The sequence below is a fragment of the Triticum aestivum genome, chromosome 3B (assembly GCF_018294505.1).
Source record: "Triticum aestivum cultivar Chinese Spring chromosome 3B, IWGSC CS RefSeq v2.1, whole genome shotgun sequence".
Lineage (NCBI taxonomy): Eukaryota > Viridiplantae > Streptophyta > Magnoliopsida > Poales > Poaceae > Triticum > Triticum aestivum.
This window is the reverse complement of record NC_057801.1, coordinates 748,070,766-748,097,844: the sequence shown is the minus strand read 5'-3', so window position 1 is coordinate 748,097,844 and position 27,079 is coordinate 748,070,766. Positions and strand designations below refer to the sequence as shown.

General features: G+C 44.4%; 2 protein-coding genes across 2 annotated transcripts; one reads left to right on the top strand and one right to left on the bottom strand.

Moving 5' to 3' along the window:
- Positions 1-628: 628 nt before the first annotated feature.
- On the bottom strand, positions 629-6,257 carry LOC123072167 (uncharacterized). The gene is made up of 4 exons (XM_044495726.1): positions 5,748-6,257; positions 5,137-5,262; positions 1,768-1,860; positions 629-1,683 (listed from the first exon to the last, which is right to left on the bottom strand). Exons 1-4 carry the CDS (start codon positions 6,054-6,056, stop codon positions 1,465-1,467), a joined length of 747 nt encoding a protein of 248 aa, XP_044351661.1. The 5' UTR covers positions 6,057-6,257; the 3' UTR covers positions 629-1,464.
- LOC123072166 (uncharacterized) lies at positions 2,306-4,640 on the top strand. The gene is made up of 2 exons (XM_044495725.1): positions 2,306-4,404; positions 4,525-4,640. The coding sequence occupies exons 1-2, from the start codon at positions 3,165-3,167 to the stop codon at positions 4,623-4,625; spliced, it is 1,341 nt and encodes a 446-aa protein (XP_044351660.1). The 5' UTR covers positions 2,306-3,164; the 3' UTR covers positions 4,626-4,640.
- Positions 6,258-27,079: the final 20,822 nt, after the last annotated feature.

Below are 27,079 nucleotides of genomic sequence, written 5' to 3'. Positions count from 1 at the left end.
GTTTCGCTATAAATAGTCCCACCTCGCTCCTTTCGACCAAGTTCTACCAACTTTTATATGTTTCCGAGTTGAAACCGATAAGCCGCCTGGAGGAGCACGAGGAAAGGAAGGTTTCCTGAGTTATGAAAGAAAGAAAATATAGTCATTCGGTGCCATGAACCACGGAGGAAAGGAATTAAAGGAAGGGAGAGACAAGGCCATGCACCAGAAAAGAAAGGAATTAAAAAAGATGGGAGAGATCTTGCATATGGCATGAATAAGCCAGGAAGGAAAGTAAATATATGGAATGAATAAGCCAGGAAGGAAAAGAATTTTACATGGCCATTGATGGGGGGGTGTGAGAGAATAAATTAAGAAGGCCAGGAATGGAATGGAATTATAGCCATCGGATATATTTGCGCTGGTTACAACAGAATGCAAAAGGCACATAAGTTCTCAAATGATTTCATGTCATCCGAGTTTAAGGCTGAGATATTATAACTTAAAAAACATGATAGATTGAATCACATGTATGGCCAAATTATTGCTTCAGGTACTGTACAAAAGTTTCCTAAAAAAAGGTACTGTACAAAGTGAACTTCACGTGCGTGTACACAAAGGGTCGATCAGGACAACACTTGATATTACAGAACCTTGCAACACAACCACTGACATTATCATAGTTCTCAATGCACGCCTGAGGTTACATAACTAACAAAGGAACTACAGATATAATTTACCAAATACTCCCTCCGTTCGGTAATAGATGACTCCAGGGGAGGCGGAATCGTGAACAAATCAATTTTACAATAAGGCCCTTCCGAAATTTGAAATCATTACAATCCAGTACCCAGTTCTCCGTCCGCTCGTCGCGATCCACCGCGCGGAACCTCCGTCCGCCGGCCAGAACCTCGATCTCCCGCCGGCCAGAACCTCGAGCTCCATCCCTAGCACTAGGACCCCGTCGCCGGCGTCAGCTCCTCGAGCTCCCGCACCCAGCACCTCGAGCTCCCCACCTCCGAGTACCTCGAGCTCCGTCTCCGGCAGCAAGATAGCGCCGGTGACTCCAGCACATCGAGCTCCGTCTCCGCCGCTGCCAGGATCAGGCGCCGCGGCTCCATCTTCTGCCTCTGCCAGGCTCAGGCGCCGTGGCTCCATCTTCCGCCGCTGCCAGGCTCAGGCGCCGTGGCTCCATCTCACGCCGCTGCCAGGCTCAGGCGCCGCGATTCCATCTTCCGCCGCTGCCAGGCTCAGGCGCCGCAGCTCCATCTTCCGCCGCGGCTCCATCTTCCTCTCCTCCTTGCTGTAGCGTGGGAAGGTGTCCCTGCATCTCCACGGCAAGGTTCGTGGCCACAGGGGTGCAGCTGCTACCACAGGTTCTTCTATAGATGTTGATCCTCTGAACGATCTGTAGATGTTGATGTTGATGTTGATGCTACCACTGGTTCTTCTGTAGATGCTGATGCTACCACAGGGGTGCAGCTGCTACCACCATCTCCTCTGAAGGATCTTCTCGCGCGCCACCACTGGTTCCTCACGTTTTTCTGTCTCTGTAGATGTTGTTTGAATGACTTGAGTTGTCTGAAGAGAGCCAGTTTCTTCAGGTGCATCAGTGAGATCAACCAAGTTGTCATTGAGGAAGCTTTTAAACTCCTGGAAGTTCTCCTCTGTGGGGCGATAGTGGCCACTGTGAGGCCAAATAGCCTGCCAACAATAAAGTTCAGGTTGTGTCAGCATGTTGCCTGATAAAACTGGTGTAAGAGCTGTTTGCAGATAAGAATTGCATACCTTCAGAGTCCCATTTTGAGCAACCAGTTTCCTAGCAGCAGATGTAGCTCCCCCAGCAAGAAAGCTAGAATGCTGAAATTTACCTTTCTTCTTCTGCAATTTATAAAGGCAAAAAAGATTCATATTACACACTGAACTGACATTTCTACAGTTGATACATTAGGGCTGCCTATACAAAAGCACCAAGTAGGCTACTAGAACGAAAAATAAAACTGAATCTCTTGTGATTATCTCTCAGTCTCTCAGCTCACGTATAACAAATTAGCAAGTGAGGCAACATATTTCAGTCTATCGGTCTTAACATGTGCATGTTTTGAAACAAGTGAGGCATACCAGAAATCATGAAGCAAAGCAATAATCTTAAAAAGTCAGAGGATAAACAAATTAACATGCAATGCAAGAATTTTAATTGCGTACTCCATTTTCAACACATTTCTGTCTTTGTAATAATCCTCAATTATTATTTTCATTCTTTATTTGCACAAACTAAAGTAAAGATAAACTGGATGAATGCCTAATGTTTATCACAGTTTTTGACTCTGCTTTTCAACTTACGTGTCACAGTGAGCTCAGGTTGTGTCATCGCCCCCACTATGATGATGTTTGGTGTTGATCTCAACATGAGTCCTCGGCAAGATGATGATTGGGAACTTGAAGAACCAGAAGAACAAGAAGAACCAGATTTAAATTGGCTTCCTCAAGAAGAACAAGAACAAGATATGAATTGGACTCCTCAAGAAGAACTAGATTTACATTTCATTCCTCAAGAACAAGTACCAGATCTGAATTGGAATCCTCAAGAAGAACAAGTACCAGATCTGAATTGGCTTCCTCAAGAAGAACAAGATATGAATTGGACTCCTCAAGAAGAACAAGAAGAACCAGATTTACATTTCATTCCTCAAGAACAAGTATCAGATCTGAATTGGAATCCTCAAGAAGAACAAGTGCCAGATCTGAATTTGTTTCCTCAAGAAGAACAAGATATGAATTGGACTCCTCAAGAAGAACAAGAAGAACCAGATTTACATTTCATTCCTCAAGAACAAGTATCAGATCTGAATTGGAATCCTCAAGAAGAACAAGTGCCAGATCTGAATTTGTTTCCTCAAGAAGAAGAAGTACAACTTGAAGGTGCTCAGCATCCAAAAAGCAGAGAACTGACAAATAAGGAGAGATTTGGTGTTTATTTTGCTCTCAAAGTAATCAAGAACAAAGATGGACAAGTAGTGAAAACAGACAAGAAGCTCGTTGCCGACGTACTGAAAACAAGCCTAAGCACTGTTAGCAGAATATGAAGAGCAAATCGCCAAATTGCACGAGGGGAGGAAGTTGATGTCTCGAACCAAAAGAAAAGAAGAGTCGGCCGTAAGCCGAAAGATCTGGACCTGTCGAGGATGGCGACAATCCCACTGAATAGGCGGAGGACATTTCGAAGTCTAGCAAGGTCTCTGGGTGTAAGCTGCACGACCTTACACGCAAGGTTCGTGTTGGGTGAGTTGAGGCGCAACACTAACAAACTGAGGCCCACGATAAAGCCAGCCAACGAGATAGAGAGATTGAGATTTTGCATTTCTATGGCTGATGAGAATTGGCTGAGAACTCCTTGGCCTCTTTTCCGGGAATTAGACGACATAGTTTATATGGATGAGAAATGGTTCAATCTGACACAGGAGGAGAACGGCTACTTGCTGCTTCCCGAAGAACCTGATCCCTTACGCACCTTGCATCATAAGGATAGCATCGCGAAGGTGATGTTTCTTGCGGCCGTGGCTAAACCAAGATATGGCAATGTTGGTGTCGTCACGTTTGATGGAAAGATAGGCATTTGGGCCTTTGTCACAGAGTCTCCGGCTCAAAGAAGGAGTGAAAATAGAGAAAGAGGGACACTTGAACTCAAATCATTGAAAGTTACAAGAGATGTAATGAGGCTCTATATGTGTGAGAAACTGATTCCAGCTATCCATGACCTGTGGCCCGATGAAGATGAAGAACGGACCATCTTTATCCAGCAAGATAATGCTACACCGCATCTTAAGCCTAGTGACGAGGTTTTTCGACGGGCCGTAGAACAGACCGGTCTGGATATCAAGTTGATCCAGCAACCTCCAAATAGCCCCGACCTGAATATTCTTGATCTTTGCTTCTTCAGGTCTCTCCAGTCGCATACCGATTGCAGAGCACCTCAAAGCATAAGGGAATTGATAGAAGGCGTGGAGGAAGAATATCAAAACTATGATGTCAACACGTTAGCTCGAAGCTTCGTGACACTGCAATCATGCATGAGAGAGATTATGAGAGAAAAAGGAGGGATAGGCTACAAGATTCCTCACATGCAAAAAGAGCGCCGGCAGCAAGAAGGAAGGCTTCCTATCGCTCTCTCTTTAAACGTTGAGCTAGTTGAGCAAACCTTAGCACTTATAGCAGCAGCAGACCTCGAGGCAGCAGCAGCAGCAGCAGCACCTTTGAAGCAGAGAAAGAGAAAGAGGAGCAGCAGCACCTTCCAAGCAGAGAAAGGGAAAGAAGACCAGCAACATCCTCCAAGCAGCAGTACTCTACAAGCAGTAGCAGCACCACCACCACCTTCGAAGCAGAGAAAGAGAAAGAAGAGCAGCAGCGCCCTCCAAGCAAAGAAAGGGAAAGAAGACCAGCAACATCCTCCAAGCAGCAGTACTCTACAAGCAGTAGCAGCAGCACCACCACCTTCGAAGCAGAGAAAGAGAAAGAAGAGCAGCAGCGCCCTCCAAGCAAAGAAAGGAAAAGAAGCAGAGAAAGGGAAAGGAGCAATTCCGTGCGTCCCTGCAAAGGTTGTGTTCAGCAGGATAATGGAAGCAGTTTGCAGGCCAGTAATGTGTTAAATTTCACATTGTGTGTAAACTCCAACACAATCATTTCCATTGTTGATGACCAGGAAGAGCATAGGATACGAGCACAGATTGTGTGTAAACTCCAACAGATTTGATTACTGTATATGAAAGGAAAGGATGATGCAATTTTTTTATTAGCAACATGGCAATCTCTGTGTCAATAACTATGTGGTTCAACTTGTATGATTGTATGAGCATGAAGTGGTTGTGTGAGCATGAATTAGGAGTAATAATTGTTTCTTCTAGAAACACATCAGTGGTAATAATAATAATAACAAATGAAGCAACTAACTGACCTTGTATTGCAACTATTGACATTGTATTGCAACTAAATCCGAATGTGCTGCTTCAGGTAATTGACATTGTATTGCAACTAAATTGTTTTTAGAAAATGCAGATGTCCTTTTTGTCATATTTGGGACTCTGCAATTTCTTACTCACTGAATTTATCATATAATGTGGTTCATGATCAATGGTGAAAGAACTGAACACAGATGGTTACCATGGGGGAGCGTAGTGATTGGAATTGCTTATCCTCTCGGACGTCGACACGCAGTTGTTGGTCGCCGGGCACAAGGCAAGGGACGGGGGCCTCTTCTGCACGCCAAGGTAGCTCGCCTTTGTGCCACTGGAGCAGCCAAGAGAGCAAGAGAAATAAACAAACACACATGTCAGACCACCAGAAAAGAAGAAATTCAGTTAACTGGTAACTGCATCCCCTTCTTCAGAGAGAGCTCAGGTTCTGAATTTTCCCTTCAGTGTACACACAAGTGGAGAACAAAAAATCTAGCAGAAACAGAGGACTGAACCAAGATACGGCAAAGAATAGCTGCATGTTTCTGAAGATGCAGCCTAGTGCCCAAATCTGTGCGCCATCTGTGCGGGATTTGTGCGATCTCAAGTCGCACGCAAGTGGCAGATGGGAGTACAGACTACAGAGAAATGACTAATGCTTTGATCCAATGACTACTGGCAAGCGGGATTTGTGCAGGACAAAAAAGACTAATGCTTTGATCCAATCTTATGGCGCCTACAGACTACAGAGAGGTTAACTGAACAGTATACTTGAGAATGGAGAAAGGGATTCCAGAGGTGAGAGGTGGCTAGGCTGACCGTGATGTAGATAACGAAGGAGGCGACGATGGTGCGGTACCGGCCGAGCCACGAGTCGGCGACGGCGGCGCCGAGCAGCGGCAACATCGACGCGGCGCCCGACCACGCATTGACGGCCGCGGGCGCTAGGGCAGCGGCTGGCGGAGCTCCTTGGCGGGTGTGCCGGCTGGCTCGGTATGGAGTCAGAGCTTGCGTACTGCCGCTCCAGGCCGCCGCCCGCAATTCTGCCGGCAGATCAACCACCGGCGATGTGGCAAAAATTGAAGCTTGAGACGGTGGGGAACGAGGAGGGGGACGAGCCGGCAGCATCGCAGCGTGGTTCGGGGGAGGAAGGCGGCGTGGGGCGGGGGAGGGAGGAAGGCGGTGGGGGGCGGCGTCGGAGAGCCAAGACGGCGAGCGGGCGAGCAAGAATGGTGAGCGACGGAGTTCTATGTCGGGAGCGGAGGACCGCGGGATTGGTCGGAAAAAATAGAAGGACTGTTTCGCAAAAAATACGACGGGGTCATCTATTACCGAACGGAGGGAGTAGCTGATAGCCAAGTTCACTAACCGGACATACATAGCACTTACGTTAACGTAACAAGGATATGCCCAAGTTCAGAACTCGCCACTGCCATCAACCATGCCCAAAGCAAGCAGGGGTGAATGTGAGCCTACACGTACTTAAGTCCTCGATAACATGGCTGCGCTTCTCCGGCACCGACAAAATCAGCCACTGGTCATGCATTGGGCATACGTAGCACAGACGGTGGGACGCCGCACCGCTTCTCAGTGGCACCCAGAACTGCGCCGGCGTTTGCCATCTCCGACCACCGTCGCCAGCACAGCAGCGCATGCCCACGGTAGTGCGCCACGAGTGCATCCATTGGCGGGCGTGCACGCTAGGAGCACATCCGGACATAGACAGGGCTCGCCCCTCCGCCATGCCTCCTGCGGAGAGGACCTAGAGTCAAGCTATGGCTAACGCCATCGGCTGCGAGCAAAGGGGTGTAGCCGACGACAACGGCACCGTCGATGTAGAACTTGCTATCGGTCACTCTGTAGCTACCCATGGTGAGATCGGAATGGGGCAAAATCTAAGGTTAGGGATTGAAGATTTTTTACGCCGACGAGCTACTTGATAAGCTTGCAGTAGGCCCTAAGCTGACGTGGCTGGTGCGTGTGTACTTGAGACGTACGCGAGCGGTAACCCAGGACCACATGCATGCATAGCACCCGGTAGCCAGTGCTGACGTGACTTGGGTATACCAATTCACCATCGTAAGCTAACAAATAGAGAATGAAAGTGTATTGAGGATCGATTCGAGAAGAAACTAAGTTGCTGCAAGGGCAAGCTGATGTCGTATGGGCCCCGGCTAATTCTTATTAATCCGGTTCTCACGAGCATACCTATGTTTCTTTTGTCGTTTTTTGAGATACCAGTTGGAGTTCGGAAAAGACTGGACTTCAATCGATCCCGTTTCTTCTGGCAGAGTGATGACTTAAAAAGGAAGTATCGACTCACTAAATGGGATATTATTTGTCGACCAAAAGACCAAGGAGGTCTAGGTATCGAAAATCTTGAGGTGAAAAATAGATGTCTTCTCAGCAAGTGGTCGTACAAGTTATCTGTAGAGTCGGAGGCCACATGGGCGCAGATTCTGCGTAACAAGTACCTTCAATCCAAAACTTTGTCACAGGTGACAATGAGGCCGACGGACTCACCTTTTTGGAAAGGGCTGATGAGAGTTAAATCAGTCTTTTTCAACAGAAAAAAGTTTATTGTCGGAAACGGTACTTCCACGAGATTCTGGGAGGATACATAGCTAGGGGAAACACCTCTCGTGCTTCAGTATCCTTCTCTTTATAGCATCGTGCAACGCAGAGACGCTCTTGTTGCTACCGTGCTTCGGTCCACTCCCCTCAATATCCAATTTAGGAGAACACTTGTCGGAGCACGTTGGGAAGCCTGGCTCGATTTGGTGAGAAGACTGATGGATGTGTAGCTTTCTCAACGGCCAGATTCGTTGAGCTGGAAATTAACCAGGAATGGAGAGTTCATGGTTAAATCTATGTATTTAGATGTGATCAATTCTAGCCCTATTCCTAGTTCCAAACATGTTTGGAATGTCAAAGTCCCTTTGAGGGTTAAAGTGTTTATGTGGTTTGTACATAAACAAGTCATTTTAACTAAGGACAATTTGACAAAGTGCAATTGGACCGGTTCTATGAGATGTAGTTTTTGTGATCGCGACGAGACCATCAAACACCTCTTTCTTGATTGTCCCATGGCGAAGGTTCTTTGGCGGACTGCTCACATTGCTTTTAATATTACTCCTCTGAATAATATCAACATGTTATTTGGGACGTGGCTAGATGGGATAGAGACCCAAACAGCAAGACACATTCGTCTAGGAGTATGTGCTTTACTTTGGGCAGTCTGGAACTGCAGGAATGAGTTGGTTTTTAACAGAACAACAAATACTCTTTTTTTGCAGGTTATCTTCCGAGCTACTACGTTGATCCGTATGTGGTCGCTACTTACTCTGACGGAGGCCAGGGAGCATTTGGTTACTGGATCTACCCGATGGGAGATGGTAGCTCGGGCTATATTCAGCCGGTTTGGATGGCGGTCATGTAATAGGATAGGCAATTAGTTTTCCTATCTTTATTTAACCTGCCGGCTGTGCCTTTTATTTTCCGCTCTTTGTGAGCCGTTTGGTGGCTCGTTTGTTTCGGATTACATGACCTTTGTTGAACCTATTTGCTTTGAATAAATGTGGCCGTATGCATCTTTCTGATGCAGAAGCCGGGATTGCGCCCCTTTTTCAAAAAAAAAGACAGATACATAGCTAGAACGGCCCCTGTTATGGAATATGCAAGACATAGAAGGACCCAGTTTCATAGCAGCCGAACAAATGTTGGAGCATCCGATTATCTTCCGTTAAGCAAGTTCTACAAATTTATATTTCATTTGCTGCTTTGAAATTGCATCGGGTATCTTGGTGACTAACTTTAGTGATTTGGTTTTGCATATATTTATACAAAGATTTGCTCATATTGAGAATCATGTGCAGTGATAATTATGCATTTAGAAGGAAGTTTTTTATTGGGAAGCAAAGGTAGTAGATTTTGATCCAAATACAATAATAATTTTATTTCTCAATTGCTTGTGCAATATATGAAAGTGGCTTATGTTTGATCGATAATACGGTGAAAACTTTATAGGTCAGTGTCACATGTAAATGTAAATCGTATCAGTTTCTGTTTTCAAGGATCAATATTGCATGCCACAAGTTTCACACCAAACTAAAGGTGAGGGAGCAAAGCGAATTGTGCACGACGGCAGGTAAACTACCAAGTACCAAACAAGCTCTCAAATTTATTTTATAATATCCATTGCAACATATGAGATTTTTTGCTCGCACAATTTTCATGAAAAAAACAGATGTGTTTTGCACATAATTGAATACATATCAACTTTTCTCCCGTTGCAACGCACGGGCATTTGTGCTAGTTACTTTCTACTTAGATGGAGGTGTTACCAGAATAGGATTACACTGAAGAACACAGATAGTGATGATGAGAAAAAGACAGAGTTTAGATTTTTGGAAAACCGTCTTGGTCGAAGTGAAACCAAGTATGACAGCACCAAGCATGCCATTTACATCCAGAGTACACACTGCATGGACGTTGATCAGTAGTTACTGATCACATTCTAGAAGGCTGGTTGAAGCTGGTTTATTCTTTGTTTGCTTCTCCTTAAGGGTTCGAATTGATAATGCTTCTCATTCACTGATTTGGTTATGCCCACAACATTGCACATGAGTTACTACCAGCTAAGAATGAAAACATTTTGCCTGATTGGGAATCAAAGTTTTGAGTTTTGACACTTACCTACCTGTCACTCATATCCTGAAAGTGAAAAACGAACTGGTATTTTTTGAACAAAAAACTGAGGGGTAGCCTAACAGTAAAGCTTTGTCTCGAAGACAGAATACATACAAGGAGAAGGGGGTGGGGATGTGTACTACATGTGTATTTACTTTATTTCTTTGTGACGTTTGTTGCTTTGGCATCTTAATAAGAACATTTTTGTTTTAGTACTCTATGAGTTCTTCACGCGGCAACTTTTTTATTTTCTGCTGAGCTATAAATGGCAAATATTATCGGCCTATGAATCTTATTTACTTTTCTGTCTTCAATTAATCGACTGACAAAGGAGAAGTATACCATACCCAGGAATCAGCATTAGCATAGTCCAAATAATGTACAATTTAGCCCAATCAAACAGCTTGCATTCTTGAGATTTCAGCCGGCTTTTGCAGTGATTCATTAGCAGTCTGATGTATACAAGTTTTGACTTATTCCAGCCGATTGATGGTGTATTACTAGCTTATGCCCGCGCGGCGGCACGCCGCGCCCATGACAACGGAATTGTGTGTGTGCACTACGTTGGCGAGGTAATGGTTAGATCTTTTATCATTTGGAGCAAAGTACTGTACGTTTTAGTGCTACCGCTTGAGGTGATCGTTGACCGAATGAACCAAAGGAAATAGGATTTGCATATATATTTGTTGAAGTACAAAGAGGGCGTTACATGGCATAGAGAATGTTGGCTTTTGAACGGTAGATCAACTCACCCAGGAACTACACGTACGACGTGCAAAGCTAGCTAGCTAGCAACCAAGCAGCCAAGCTGCTGGATGGTGTCTAGCCGGCGACTTGCGTATGTACGTACGCCTTGCCGTAGCTTCCGTACGTGAGCGAGCTAGCGATCGATTCACTTTGGCTCTCGGCGGAACCTCAGGTAAACGTGGCAAACGAAACAACGATCGATGGAAGATCTTTGGTGTTAGCTACAGGCTCGTCTCGAGCCTGGTAGTTCTTTTGTATTGCTTTTCTTTTTCGTTCGTACAGATTACAGGGACTAGGTACATGTATATATTGCACGCAGGCTAGCTAATTACATGACCGAGACGTGTAGGATATCTGATCCTAGTAGGACTATAACTTGGATACATGCACGTTCCGTGCAAGTCGTGCTTAACTCTAACAGAGAACAGTTTGTTTTTCATAACACCAAGATCACCAAGGATAAATAAAAAAAAACGATCACCAAGGATGGTGAAAACAATTAGTGCACCAATGAAGGGATGGGTTGTTGTACAGAAGTCTAGCTATCTGTTGTAATTTGCTCTTTACAAAAACTGCTTGTATTTTCATCAGCACGGAGAGTGGGTACCCTCGCGTCGCCCCGCCTGGGCGACTCGAGGGCGAACGCGAGCGCCGCCGCCGGGCCTCATACATCTTCGATCCCTCGCCACCGCTTGAGGCTGGCGCTGGCCGAGGCGGCGGCTCGTCAACATCCCTCCGCCCTATGGTGGCTAGTCCGGCCGGCCATGGGGCTCTGAGGTGACGTCCGGCGAGTCTGGCCCCTGCAGGATCCAGATCTGGCATCTGCGGGCCTATAGGGCCTCGCCCGTCGTTGGTGCTGGCGTCGGCGGCGACGGCAGGCGCGGTTCGTTATGTGGCCGGCGGTCTACTCCGTCGGTTCTCCCTGCGTCAGATCTGAAGTTCTCCATCTGGTCCACTTCCCGCCGGATCTCGCATTGGTGATCTTCACCGGGCTGATGGTGGCCGGGCATGGTGGTGTGAGTCGGGTTTGGGAGAAATCCTTTGGTGGCTTGGCCATCCACGTCGGTGACACCGCCTGCGGGCGCTGCTTCCCTCCCTGGAGGCATCGACGAGATCCCTTCTCCCCACCCCCTCTTCTCCGACCCAAGGTTAATTCCTGTTATCCCTTGCGGATGCGGCAGCGGTGGCGCTCGGTATCGTTACCTCCATGGGGGCGTCGTTTGGCTAGGAGAAGGTTATGTGTGGTACCATGTGGTTAATTCGGTCTCCTGACCCCCCGCCTCCCCCCTCCCGGACGAAAGTCCAAAATCCGTGGGATTGGGCAGCGACGATGACTTGTGCGAAGTACCCCTCATGAAGGCGCCGTCTGAGCTTGGGTGTTCGGGAGAGGACTCTGGCGGAGGGGATGGGACCAGCGGCAGAAGGTGGTGTTCGCGAAGGAGGAGCGGCGTGACATCTGGCACGTCGACAACGGCGGGTCTCAGCGGCATGGAGCAGCGCTCGCTGGTGGACGTGGGATGATGGACGAGCGCAGGATGGTGCCATTGTCTGGCGTCGTGGTGGCGTCGACGGCAGCTGGACCAGGCAAGGTAGATGCAGCAGTACAACATTGAGGATGGATTGGTGGCAGGTGGTTGCGGCGGCCTTATACCCGGCAGGCGTATTGGTTGAGGAGTGTGCCGGACTGGTGGGTGCCCCATACCCGGCAGGTGTCCTGGTTGGGCCCTTATGTCTTAGATGTTAGGTTTGGCTGCGAGGTCTGTTTGGATAGCAGTAGCGACAGATGTTGCCTATGGTGGTTTTAGTCTTACTATTGTATGACTTTGTAAAGTTTTGTGTGAATAATTAATAAAGTGGCTGCATGCATCGTCCAGATGCAGAGGCCGAAGGTCCTCCTACTTTTCTAAAAAAAAATCAGCACGGAGAGTACACTACAGAATATGTTAAAATATACTCCCTCCGTCTCAAAATAATTGTATCAAGATCATAGATTAAAATCGCATGAGAAACGATTTCGCGGCGGCGTCTCCTAACAGCTATAGTGGCCACCATAGCGGGCAATCGCGGCTAATAGCCGAAAATTTTCTGGTGGAAGAGATGATTTCCGGAGGGTTTTGCTAATTTTTGAACTATTTAGAGGGATATGTGGAGGATTCCACGACAGCAGCCATAGCGTAGCAGGGAGGCTCCTACGCAGCTATAGTGGCTATTTCGCGGGCTAATTTGGGACGGAGGGAGTAGAAGATCACGCCATGGCCGAAGCACAAAAACAAGTGATTTTTTCTATACATATAACTAATTCTCAAGTACCGGCACAATATATATTTCTTAGGAGAACTTGGAATTTTAAAATTTGATGCTTAGAGCATTTCCACCGTTCGGGCCCCCAGGGCGGCGAAAAGAGGCTGCCTGAGAGCGAGCCGGCACTAAGTTGGCGCCCGGGGGTGGCTCGGTCTCTAGTCATCGCCCACAAGGTCGCCCTGATTTCGGCGAAAACTACGTAAACTCGGCAAAACTTTATTGAAATTTGTACAAAAAAGTAAAAACATGCAAACTACGCCAAACTAAGGCTAAACTACGCCGCTAGCCACTACCCCACATCCATTGCCCACCATCTACATGCCGAGAAGCCTGTAGAAGCGGGTGTAGTCGCCGCTACCGTCGTCGTCGTCGTTGTCGCGTGCTCGGCTGGAGCCACAGTCCCTGCTGCAGCCCTGCCCAGGGTCGCCATGCGCGGCCGGGAGCTGGACGGCCCGGCCTCTTCCTCCTCGTCGCTGTCGAGGATGATGGCGCCGCCCTCCTCGTGGCCGAGTCGACGGGCCTGGAGCTCCTCGTACGCCTGGCGCTGGCGGCGCACCTGCTCGCGGATGTAGTCCTCCTTCGCCCATTTCAGGGCGGACTCGTCGTCGGGAGCCACCATGTCGGCGTGCTCCGACTTCACGAGGAGCAGGCCCGGCTCTGGCTTCGGCCGGACCAGACGAAGGGAGCGCAGGGTGGGGCGGGCACCCTCGTTGATGACGGTGAGGCGGCATCATGCTTGCCGCAGGGGTGCGGGGGCGGGGAGGGGGGGGGGAGCTGACGAGGTGCTCGATGCAGCGTGGGATGTGGTACTCCTTGAGCAGCTTGTGAAGGAAATATGCCCTAGAGGCAATAGTAAAGTTATTATTTATTTCATTAATTCATGATAAATGTTTATTATTCATGCTAGAATTGTATTAATCGTAAACTTAGTACATGTGTGAATACATAGACAAAACCTATAGTCCCTAGTATGCCTCTACTAGACTAGCTCGTTAATCAAAGATGGTTAAGTTTCCTAACCATAGACATGTGTTGTCATTTGATGAACGGGATCACATCATTAGGAGAATGATGTGATGGACATGATCCATCCGTTAGCTTAGCATTATGATCGTGCTAGTTTCATTGCTACTGCTTTCTTCATGACTTATACAAGTTCCTCAGATTATGAGATTATGCAACTCCCAAATACCGGAGGAACACTTTGTGTGCTACCAAACGTCACAACGTAAAAGGTGATTATAAAGGTGCTCTACAGGTGTCTCCACTAGTGCAGAACCGGCCTTTAGTGCCGGTTCTTAACGGCCTTTAGTGTCGGTTCGCCAACCGCACTAAAGAGTGGGGACTAAAGGTCCCCCCCCCCCTTTAGTACCGGTTCGTCATGAACCGGCGCTAAAGTGCCACCACGTGGCACGAGACAGACCCGGGTGCGTGTAGGACATTAGTACCGGTTGGTAACACCAACCGGTACTAAATGTTTGGGTGTTTTTTTTATTTTTTTCCTTTAATTTTGTGTTTTCAATTTAATTTAGTGATTGTTTTACATTATAATGAGTTGTTAAATCATTATATGAAAGTACCGCGGATTAGTTTCGACTAGATGCATTGGATCTAGTTACTAGCTAAGTGATCAAGTATATGCCATATCCATATATATTATACTTGATCACCTTAGGTGATCAAGTGTAATATATATGGATATGGCATATACTTGATCACTTAGGTAGGATCCATCCAGCTGAAACTAATCTGCGGTTTCTTTCATTAAATGATATAATAACTCATCATTATTATCATATTAATATAAAAACTCTTGCATCATATCATCAACATGAGTATATATACTCTAGCTAGCTAGCTAAAAATCATCGTAGTCGTCATTATCACTATTTAATCATTATAGTCATTACCGCTATCTAATCACCACCAACACTAGCTTAAAGAAGAAACATTCACTTGTACCAGAAGCAAAAATATCATCGAGTTCAACATGATTGTCATGATATTATAAGTGTTCATAACACCACAAAAGCAAATCACTCTTTGAGATTAAGTTCAGAACGAAGAACACGGACATGAAACGACAAGTACTAAGAGCATGAACTAGCTAAATCACTCCTGCTGCTCTCTCTCAGGTAAAATAGCATATAACATGTATAGCTCTCCTGATTCATCATACTGGAGCATGCAGATGAACCTGTCTCCTAATCGTGGCATGCGCTTCTCATTGCTGCCTCCTAGTACTTCTCTGTGATCGTTAAATTTTTCCTCAAATCTTTCACTATTAAGCATTCACCGCTTCTAGAAATCCTGAATGCACTCATGTGCAATGTAGGATATCTTGGCCGTAAGCTAACAATTGACATGCGGCCTTTTGTCTCGATCCCCTGAGGCACAACTTTCATCGGGAGTCCCTGTTGAAGAACATCATATAGTACTTAATTAATATACTTAGGAATGAAAGTTTAGCAAAAAAAATTATGTATGCAAAAGATGCACTGAGAACAAATAGTAAAAATCTTACCATCATTCCTAAATAGATGTGACCATAGTTCAATACGATCACTATTGGTCGCACGTTTTGAGTACTAACATTTCTAAGTGCAGGAAGAAAATTTGTCTTGATAGTATGAAGATCCTCAAGCCATGAAACATAATGACTTATGTCCTCGCAGTTTAGTTCAGCTCCGGGACAGTAGTAGGTCCTGTCTACCAAGCGTCAGACATGTTTGCTTGAATGGAAATAAGCTGTCAATGGAAATTAGTTGTCAATTATTTTTGAATAAGCAATATCAAAGACAAAAATATAGTTCAGAAGAACTCACATAATGGTAGAACTGGAGGCGTCTGCACATCGACCCATATGTCTCTATTACCTTCAATATCATCTCTTGGACGAATATCAAATGTGATAACCATATCAGGTTCAAATGCATAAGCCTTGCATAGTGATTGCCAAGTTTTGCATTCAAAATAGGTGTACGTGTTTGCATTGTATACTTTGACGTTGAAAGTATAACCATGCTCAGTTTTTAGGTAAACTCTCTTTACCTCCATAGTTTTCATAGCATTAAAACCTATCTTATCCAAGACAAAAATTCTTGCATAGCAGGGGATGCGCTAGTAGAATAGTGAAAATTTAAAATTATAAGTCAGACAAATGAAGCATATATAAGTCATGCTTAATTACGAAAACAGACACTTGTCGTTGTGACTTACTGTATTGAATTCGAAGGTCTCATCCAGCTTGATGCTGAATCGCCTATCATCAATAAGGAAATTTCTGTCGCACAGGCCGTGTTGGTCTTCATAGTATTCACACATAATGAAATCTTTTTCATCGTCAGATGACATTTCCTATGTTCATATAGGCGAAACATTAAACACTTACTAATTCAATTAATTCAACTACTTCTACTAATTCAACTAAGCATTTACTAAAAATAAACTTGCTCTATTAATTTTCTTACTAAAATAAACTAGTTCTATTAAAATCTCATATACCTAAATTTTAATTAGTTCAAATAATCTCATATACCTAAATTTTCTTATTAAAAATAAACTAGTTCTATTAATTCAACTAGTTTAACTAATCATTTATTAAAAATAAACTAGTTATATTAATTCAACTAGTTTAAATAATCTCATATACCTAAATTTTCTTATTAAAAATAAACTAGTTATATTAATTCAACTAGTTCAAATAATCTCATATACCTAAATTTTCTTACTAAAAATAAACTAGTTCTATTAGTTCAACTGATTCAACTAAGCATTTACTAAAAATAAACTAGTTATATTAATTCAACTAGTTCAAATAATCTCATATACCTAAATTTTCTTACTAAAATAAACTAGTTATATTAATTCAACTAGTTCAAATAATCTCATATACCTAAATTTTCTTAGTAAAAATAAACTAGTTCTAATTCATCTAACATTAACATTCTAACATTATAAAAATAAACTAGTTATATTAATTAATTCATCTAAACAATAGACAACAGAAAATAAGTAAAACAATATCTGTGTGTGTGTATAGTACTATGTGTGTATGTGTGTACGTACATGTGTGTGTGTATGTGTGTGTGGGTACGATCGAACGGGCGTACGGGCTGCGGGGGCGGCGACGACGGGCGGCGGGGGCGGCGAGGACGGCGAGGACGGCGAGGACGAGCGGCGGGGGCGGCGCGGGCGGCGACGACGGGCGGCGGGGGAGGCGATCGAGGGCGGCGGGGGCGACGGCGCGGCGGCACGGCGGCTTCGGTGATAGATGTCGCGCGAGAGAAGTGGAGAAGAAGTGTCGATGGAACTGATTTTTCGTAAGTACCATATATATAGGAGGGGCCTTTAGTACCGGTTGGAGCCACCAACCGGCACTAAATGCCAATTTTGGCCAGCCCAAACGGCGGGAAACGAGGGCCTTTAGTACCGGTTGGTGGCTCCAACCGGTACTAAAGGGCAACACATTAGTACCGGTTGGAGCCACCAACCAGTACTAATGGTCGTGCGCTGCCACCCGCAGTGCACTATTTTTAGTCCCACCTTGCCGAGCGAAGGGCAGCCGCACTGTTTAGAAACCCAGTCGCGGCTGCTCTTTCGAACTCCTCTATATAGCAGGCTTCTGGGCCTAACTAGGGCGCGTTGCCCTGTAAGCCTGTCGGCCCTTGTGGGCCTGAATTTGCACACCCTAGGTTTGGCATGCCCACCGGGCAGCGCCCCAATAATTTTTTCTATAATTTTTTTCTTTTCTGCATTATTTATTTTCTTCTATGTATTTTTGAGTAATTTTTTATATAGTTTTTCTTTTCTGCATTATTTTTTTCTTCTATTTATTTCTGAGTAGTTTTTTTGCTGTATTTAGTTTCTTTGTGAATATTTTTGCTTTATATAGTTTTTTTCCTTTCTGCATTATTTATTTTCTTCTATTTATTTTTGAGTAACTTTTTATATAGTTTTTCCTTTTCTGCTTTTTCAGAGTTTGTTTTATTATGATTTACTGTTTCACGGTCATTTAGCTCTCTAAACAAATTGGTAAATGACTGAAAAACAACAAATGATTTCAGAACATGTTGGAAAAATATGATGTCACTTCGAATGCTGCATAATGCCGGCTCAAAAAAAGTCTGGAGTTCAAATAAGTTAAAAAATGAAGTGCCCGTGTAACAGAAGAGTTCTTGTCCGAAACCCTGATACTCCGAAAGAGATTGTTCAGTTTGTACACGAAGTTCGTCTAGTTTTTGCCGTGACCCTCTCCACTCTTTCGCACATGCTATGTGGGTGAAATGATGATACCTTCAACATTTTTAGAGTTTGTTTTGTAGTGATTTTCATTTTCACGGTCATTTAGCTCTGATCTAAACAAATCGGTGGCTGAAAAACAGCAAATGATGTCAGAACGTGTTGGAAATTGATGACGTCGCTTCGAATGCTGCATAATGCCGGCTCAAAAAAGTCTGGAGTTCAAATAAGATAAAAAAATGAAGTGCCCGTGTAACTGACGAGTTCTCGTCCGAAACCCTGATACTCCGAAAGAGATTGTCTAGTTTGTACACGAAGTGCGTCCAGTTTTGAAGCTCTGATCTAGACAAATTGGTTACTGAAAAATAGCAAATCATGTCAGAACGTGTTGAAAATTGATGAAGTTGCGGGGGATTGAGGAGGAGACCGAGTAAGTGGAGAGAGTGAGGGCGTAAACATGTAAAAATATACATCAAAAATACATTGATTATCAATGATCTTTTTGTGTACAATCTGAATTGTCAATATGAGTCCTCAACGGTTTAGAAACCGGTGAAGACTCATATTGAGTCCACAAATTATACACATAGAGTTCAATGAAGACCAAATGCTTGTGATAGTTTGAGAAGTAACATATTTAAATTGTGCATCTGAACGCAGAAAAAATACATTGATCAGTACCGCCTTTCAGCCAAAACGCGCTACTGCTACAGAGAAGTACATAAAAAATACATTGATCTTTTTGTATAGAATCTAAAAATGTCAATAGGAATCTACCCCCGATTTAAGAACCGGCGAAGACTCCTATTACAGCCACAGATCCTACACATAGAGTTCAATGAAGACCAAATGCTTGTGATAGTTTGAGAAGTAACATATTTAAGGTGGTCAAAATCTTGCTAGGGGAGCGAGGTGGGACTAAAAATAGCCCTGCCACAACCTCTTTACTACCGGTTCGTGCCATGAACCGGTACTAAAGATTCGTATTGAACCGGTACTAAAGATCTCCTCCCGCGTAGTCATTTGAACCGGCAATAATGGACACATTAGTGCCGGCTCATATGCTAACCGGTACTAATGTGTCTCAGATTTGACCCTTTTTCTACTAGTGCTCCAAAGGTGTTTGTTGGTTCGGCATAGACCGAGATTAGGATTTGTCACTCCGTGTTTCGGAGAGGTATCTCTGGGCCCTCTCGGTAATACTCATCAATATAAGCCTTGCAAGCATTGTGACTAATGAGTTAGTTGTGGGATGAAGTATTACAGAACAAGTAAAGAGACTTGCCGGTAACGAGATTGAACTAGGTATTGAGATACCGACGATCGAATCTCGGGCAAGTAACATACCGATGACAAAGGGAACAACGTATGTTGTTATGCGGTTTGACCGATAAAGATCTTCGTAGAATATGTAGGGACCAATATGAGCATCCAGGTTCCACTATTGGTTATTGACCGGACATGTGTCTCGGTCATGTTTACATAGTTCTCGAACCCGTAGGGTCAGCACGCTTAAAGTTCGGTGATGATCGGTATTATGAGTTTATGTGTTTTGATGTATCGAAGATAGTTCAGAGTCCCGGATGTGATCTCGGACATGACGAGGAGTCTTGAAATGGTCGAGACATAAATTGGACGACTATATTCGGACACCGGATGAGTTCCGGGGGTCACCGGATATGTATCAGAGTGCCGAGGGGTTATCGGAACCCCCGGGGGAACTAATGGGCCAACATGGGCCTTGTGGGAGCGAGAGGAGAGGGCCTAGGCCTGGCCGCCCCCCCTTGGGAGTCCGAATTGGAGAAGGAGGGGGGCGGCGACCCCTCTTTCCTCCCTCTCTCCCTCTCCTTCCTTCCCCCTTCCTCCTTCCTAGTTGGACTAGGAAAGGGGAGTCCTACTCCTACTAGGAGGAGGACTCCCCCCTCTCCTTGGCGCGCCCCAAGGGTGGCCTGCCTTCCCCCTTGCTCCTTTATATACGAGGGCAGGGGGCACCCTAGAACACACAAGTTGACATTGTTTAGCCATGTGCGGTGCCCCCCTCCATAGTTACACACCTCGGTCATATCGTTGTAGCGCTTAGGCGAAGCCCTGCGCCGGTAACTTCATCATCACCGTCATCACGCCGCCGTGCTGACGAAACTCTCCCTCGTCCTCAACTGGATCAAGAGTATGAGGGACGTCCCCGAGCGGAATGTGTGCTGATCGCGGAGGTGCCATACATTCGGTGCTAAGATCTGTCGGATCGTGAAGTGGAAAATCATTGTAACAAGAAAATAAAGTTTCTACGATCTAATCATGGAGGAGAATATTTGAGTTACGAGTTTGGTCTTCATTTGAAACAACATGGGATAGTATCAGAATTAACGCCACCTGGAACACTACATTGAAATGGTGTGTCCGAACATCGTAACAGTACTTTATTAGATATGGTGCGATCTATGATGTCTCTTACTGATTTACCGCTATCGTTTTGGGGTTATGCTTTAGAGACGGCTGCATTCACTTTAAATAGGGCACCATCAAAATCCATTGAGACGATGCCATATGAACTGTGGTTTGGCAAGAAACCAAAGTTGTCGTTTCTTAAAGTTTGGGGCTGCGATGCTTATGTGAAAAATCTTCAACCTGATAAGCTCGAACCCAAATCGGAGAAGTGCGTCTTCATAGGATACCCAAAGGAAATTGGTGGGTACAGCTTCTATCACAGATCCGAAGGCAAAATCTTTGTTTCTAAGAATGGATCCTTTCTAGAGAAGTAGTTTCTCTCGAAAGAAGTGAGTGGGAGGAAAGAAGAACTTGATGAGGTAATTGTACCTGCTCCCTTATTGGAAAGTAGTTCATCGCAGAAATCTGTTCATGTGATTCCTACACCAATTAGTGAGGAAGCTAATGGTGATGATCATGAAGCTTCAGATCAAGTTACTACCGAACCTCGTAGGTCTTCCAGAGTAAGATCTGCACCAGAGTGGTACAGTAATCCTATTCTGAAAGTCATGTTACTAGACCATGATGAACCTACGAACTATGAGGAAGCAATGATGAGCCCAGATTCCGTGAAATGGCTTGAGGCCATGAAATCTGAGATGGGGTCCATGTATGAGAACAAAGTGTGGACTTTGGTGGACTTGCCCGATGCTCGGCAAGCCATAGAAAATAAATGGATTTTTAAGAAAGAGACCGATGTAGATGGTAATATTACTGTTTACAAAGCTCGACTTGTTGCGAAAGGTTTTTGACAAGTTCAAGGAGTTGACTACAATGAGACCTCCTCACCCATGGTGATGCTTAAGTATGCCCGAATCATGTGAGCAATTGCTGCATTTTATGATTATGAAATTTGGCAAATGGATGTCAAAACTGCATTCCTGAATGGATTTCTACAATAAGAGTTGTATATGATGCAACCGGAAGGTTTTGTCGATCCAAAGGGTGCTAGCAAAGTGTGCAAGCTCCAGTGATCCATTTATGGACTGGTGCAAGCCTCTCGGAGCTGGAATAAACGTTTTGATAGTGTGATCAAAGCATATGGTTTTATACAGACTTTTGGAGAAGCCTGTATTTACAAGAAAGTGAGTGGGAGCTCTGTAGCATTTCTGATCTTATATGTAGATGACATATTGTTGATTGGAAATGATATAGAATTTGTGGATAGCATAAAGGGATACATGAATAAGAGTTTTTCCATGAAAGACCTTGGATAAGCTGCTTACATATTGGGCATCAAGATCTATAGAGATAGATCAAGACGCTTAATTGGACTTTCACACAACACATACCTTGATAAAGTTTTGAAGAAGTTAAAAATGGATCAGTCAAAGAAATGGTTCTTGCCTGTGTTACAAGGTGTGAAGTTGAGCCAGACTCAAAGCCCAACCATCGCAGTAGATAGAGAGAAAATGAAAGTAATTTCCTATGCTTCAGCCATAGGTTCTATCATACATGCAATGCTGTGTACCAGACCTGATGTATGTCTTGCTATAAGCATAGCAGGGAGATACCAAAGTAATCCCGGAGTGGAGCACTGGACATTGGTCAAGCACATCCTGAAATACCTGAAAAGGACTAAGGATATGTTTCTTGTTTATGGAGGTGAAAAAGAGCTCGTCGTAAATGGTTATGTCGATGCAAGGTTTGACACTGATCCGAATGATTCTAAGTCGCAAACCGGATACGTATTTTTATTGAATGGAGGAGCTGTCAGTTGGTGCAGTTCCAAGCAGAGCGTTGTGGCGAGATCTACGTGTGAAGCGGAGTACATTGCTGCTTAGGAAGCAGCGAATGAAGGAGTTCATATCTGATCTAGGTGTCATACCTAGTGCATCAGGTCCAATGAAAATCTTTTGTGACAATACTGGTGCAATTGCGTTGGCAAAGGAATCCAGATTTCACAAGAGAACCAAGCACATCAAGAGACACTTCAATTCCATCCATCATGAAGTGTCGGAAGGGGACATAGAGATTTGCAAGATACACATGGATCTGAATGTTGCAGACCCGTTGGCTAAGCCTCTTCCACGAGCAAAACATGATCAGCACCAAAGCTCCATGGGTTTTAGAATCATTACTATGTAATCTAGATTATTGACTCTAGTGCAAGTGGGAGACTGAAGGAAATATGCCCTCGAGGCAATAATAAAGTTATTATTTATTTCCTTAATTCATGATAAATTTTATTATTCATGCTAGAATTGTATTAACCAGAAACTTAGTACATGTGTGAATACATAGACAAAACCTATAGTCCCTAGTATGCCTCTACTAGACTAGCTCATTAATCAAAGATGGTTAAGTTTCCTAACCATAGACATGTGTTTTAATTTGATGAATGGGATCACATCATTAGGAGAATGATGTGATGGACATGACCCATCCGTCAACTTAGCATTATGATCGTGTTAGTTTCATTGTTACTGCTTTCTTCATGACTTATACAAGTTCCTCAGACTATGAGATTATGCAACTCTCGAATACTGGAGGAACACTTTGTGTGCTACCAAACATCACAACGTAAAAGGGTGATTATAAAGGTGCTCTACAGGTGTCTCCGAAGGTGTTTGTCGGGTTGGCATAGATCGAGATTAGGATTTGTCACTCCGTGTTTCGGAGAGGTATCTCTGGGCCCTCTCGGTAATACTCATCACTATAAGCCTTGCACGCATTGTGACTAATGAGTTAGTTGTGGGATGAAGTATTACAGAACGAGTAAAGAGACTTGCTGGTCACGAGATTGAACTAGGTATTGAGATACCAACGATCGAATCTCGGGCAAGTAACATACCGATGACAAAGGGAACAACGTATGTTGTTATGCGGTTTGACCGATAAAGATCTTTGTAGAACATGTAGGAACCAATATGAGCATCCAGGATCCGCTATTGGTTATTGACCGGACACGTGTCTCGGTCATGTCTACATAGTTCTCGAACCCATAGGGTCCGCACACTTAAAGTTCGGTGACGATCGGTATTATGAGTTTACGTGTTTTGATGTATCGAAGATAGTTCGGAGTCCAAGATGTGATCACGGACATGACGAGGAGTCTTGAAATGGTGGAGACATAAAGATTGATGTATTGGACGACTATATTCGGACACCGGATGAGTTCCTGGGGTCACCGGATATGTATCGGAGTGCCGGGGGGTTATCAGAACCCCTGGGGGAACTAATGGTCCAACATGGGCCTTGTGGAAGAGAGAGGAGAGGGCCTAGGGCTGGCCTCCCCCCCTTGGGAGTCCGAATTGGACAAGGGGGGGGGGGGCGCCCCCTCTTTCCTCCCTCTCTCCCTCTCCTTCCTTCCCCCTGCCCCCTTCCTCCTTCCAAGTTGGACTAGGAAAGGGGAGTCCTATTCCCACTAGAAGGAGGACTCCCCCTCTCCTTGGCGCGCCCCAAGGGTGGCTGGCCTCCCCCCTTGCTCCTTTATATACGGGGGCAGGGGGCACCCTAGAACACACAAGTTGATATTGTTTAGCCGTGTGCGATGCCCCCCTCCAAAGTTACACACCTCGGTCATATCGTTGTAGTGCTTAGGCGAAGCCCTGCGCCGGTAACTTCATCATCACCGTCATCACGCCATCGTGCTAACAAAACTCTCCCTCGGCCTCAACTGGATCAAGAGTACGAGGGACGTCCCCGATCTGAACGTGTGCTGATCGCGGACGTGCCATACGTTCGGTGCTAAGATCGGTCGGATCGTGAAGTGGAAAATCATCTTAACAAGAAAATAAAGTTTCTACAATTTGATCATGGAGGAGAATATTTGAGTTACGAGTTTGGTCTTCATTTGAAACAAAATGGGATAGTTTCACAATTAACGCCACCTGGAACACCACATAGAAATGGTGTGTCCGAACATCGTAACCGTACTTTATTAGATATGGTGCGATCTATGATGTCTCTTACTGATTTACCGCTATCGTTTTGGGGTTATGCTTCAGAGACGGCTGCATTCACTTTAAATAGGGCACCATCAAAATCCGTTGAGATGACGCCATATGAACTGTGGTTTGGCAAGAAACCAAAGTTGTCGCTTCTTAAAGTTTGGGGTTGTGATGCTTATGTGAAAAAGCTTCAACCTGATAAGCTCAAACCCAAATCGGAGAAGTGCGTCTTCATAGGATACCTAAAGGAAACTGTTGGGTTCACCTTCTATCACAGATCCGAAGGCAAAATCTTTGTTGCTAAGAATGGATCCTTTCTAGAGAAGGAGTTTCTCTCGAAAGAAGTGAGTGGGAGGAAAGAAGAACTTCATGAGGTAACTGTACCTGCTCCCTTATTGGAAAGTAGTTCATCGCAGAAATCTGTTCCTGTGATTCCTACACCAATTAGTGAGGAAGCTAATGGTGATGATCATGAAGCTTCAGATCTAGTTACTATCGAACCTCGTAGGTCTTCTAGAGTAAGATCTGCACCAAAGTGGTACAGTAATCCTATTCTGGAGGTCATGTTACTAGACCATGATGAACCTACGAACTATGAGGAAGCGATGATGGGCCCAGATTCCGTGAAATGGCTTGAGGCCATGAAATCTGAGATGGAATCCATGTATGAGAACAAAGTGTGGACTTTGGTGGACTTTCCCGATGCTCAGCAAGCCATAGAAAATAAATGGATTTTTAAGAAGGAGACCGACGCAGATGGTAATGTTACTGTTTACAAAGCTCGACTTGTTGTGAAAGGTTTTTGACAAGTTCAAGGAGTTGACTACAATGAGACTTTCTCACCCGTAGATGCTTAAGTCTGTCCGAATCATGTGAGCAATTGCTGCATTTTATGATTATGAAATTTGGCAAATGGATGTCAAAACTGCATTCCTGAATGGATTTCTAGAAGAAGAGTTGTATATGATGCAACCGGAAGGTTTTGTCTATCCAAAGGGTGCTAGCAAAGTGTGCAAGCTCCAGCGATCCATTTATGGACTGGTGCAAGCCTCTCGGAGCTGGAATAAACGTTTTGATAGTGTGATCAAAGCATATGATTTTATACAGACTTTTGGAGAAGCCTCTATTTATAAGAAAGTGAGTGGGAGCTGTGTAGCATTTCTGATCTTATATGTAGATGACATATTGTTGATTAGAAATGATATAGAATTTCTGGATAGCATAAAGGGATACCTGAATAAGAGTTTTTCTATGAAAGACCTTGGATAAGCTGCTTACATATTGGGCATCAAGATCTATAGAGATAGATCAAGACGCTTAATTGGACTTTCACACAACACATACCTTGATAAAGTTTTGAAGAAGTTCAAAATGGATCAGTCAAAGAAAGGGTTCTTGCCTGTGTTACAAGGTGTGAAGTTGAGTCAGACTCAAAGCCCGACCACCGCAGAAGATAGAGAGAAAATGAAAGTCATTTCCTATGCTTCAGCCATAGGTTCTATCATACATGCAATGCTGTGTACCATACCTGTTGTATGTCTTACTATAAGCATAGCAGGGAGATACCAAAGTAATCCCGGAGTGGAGCACTGGACAGCGGTCAAGCACATCCTGAAATACCTGAAAAGGACTAAGGATATGTTTCTTGTTTATGGAGGTGAAAAAGAGCTCGTCGTAAATGGTTACGTCGATGCAAGCTTTGACACTGATCCGAATGACTCTAAGTCGCAAACCCGATACGTATTTGAATGGAGGAGTTGTCAGTTGGTGCTGTTCCAAGCAGAGCGTCGTGGCGAGATCTACGTGTGAAGCGGAGTACATTGCTTCTTAGGAAGCAGCGAATGAAGGAGTTCATATCCGATCTAGGTGTCATACCTAGTGCATCAGGTCCAATGAAAATCTTTTGTGACAATACTGGTGCAATTGCCTTGGGAAAGGAATCCAGATTTCACAAGAGAACAAAGCACATCAAGAGAAGCTTCAATTCCATCCATCATCAAGTGTCGGAAGGGGACACAGAGATTTGCAAGATACACACGGATCTGAATGTTGCAGACCCGTGGATTAAGCCTCTTCCACGAGCAAAACATGATCAGCACCAAAGCTCCATGGGTATTAGAATCTAGATTATTGTCGCTAGTGCAAGTGAGGGACTGAAGGAAATATGCCCTTGAGGTAATAATAAAGTTATTATTTATTTCCTTAATTCATGATAAATGTTTATTATTCATGCTAGAATTGTATTAACCGGAAACTTAGTACATATGTGGATACATAGACAAAACCTATAGTCCCTAGTATGCCTCTACTAGACTAGCTCGTTAATCAAAGATGGTTAAGTTTCCTAACCATAGACATGTGTTGTCATTTGATGAACGGGATCACATCATTAGGAGAATGATGTGATGGACATGACCCATCCATTAGCTTAGCATTATGATCGTCTTAGTGTCATTGCTAGTGCTTTGTTCATGACTTATACAAGTTCCTCAGACTATGAGATTATGCAACTCCCAAATACTGGAGGAACACTTTGTGTGCTACCAAACATCACAACATAAAAGGGTGATTATAAAGGTGCTCTACAGGTGTCTCCGAAGGTGTTTTTCGGGTTGGCATAGATCGAGATTTGGATTTGTCACTCCGTGTTTCGAAGAGGTATCTCTGGGCCCTCTCGGTAATACTCATCACTATAAGCCTTGCACGCATTGTGACTAATGAGTTAGTTGTGGGATGAAGTATTACAGAACGAGTAAAGAGACTTGCTGGTAACGAGATTGAACTAGGTATTGAGAT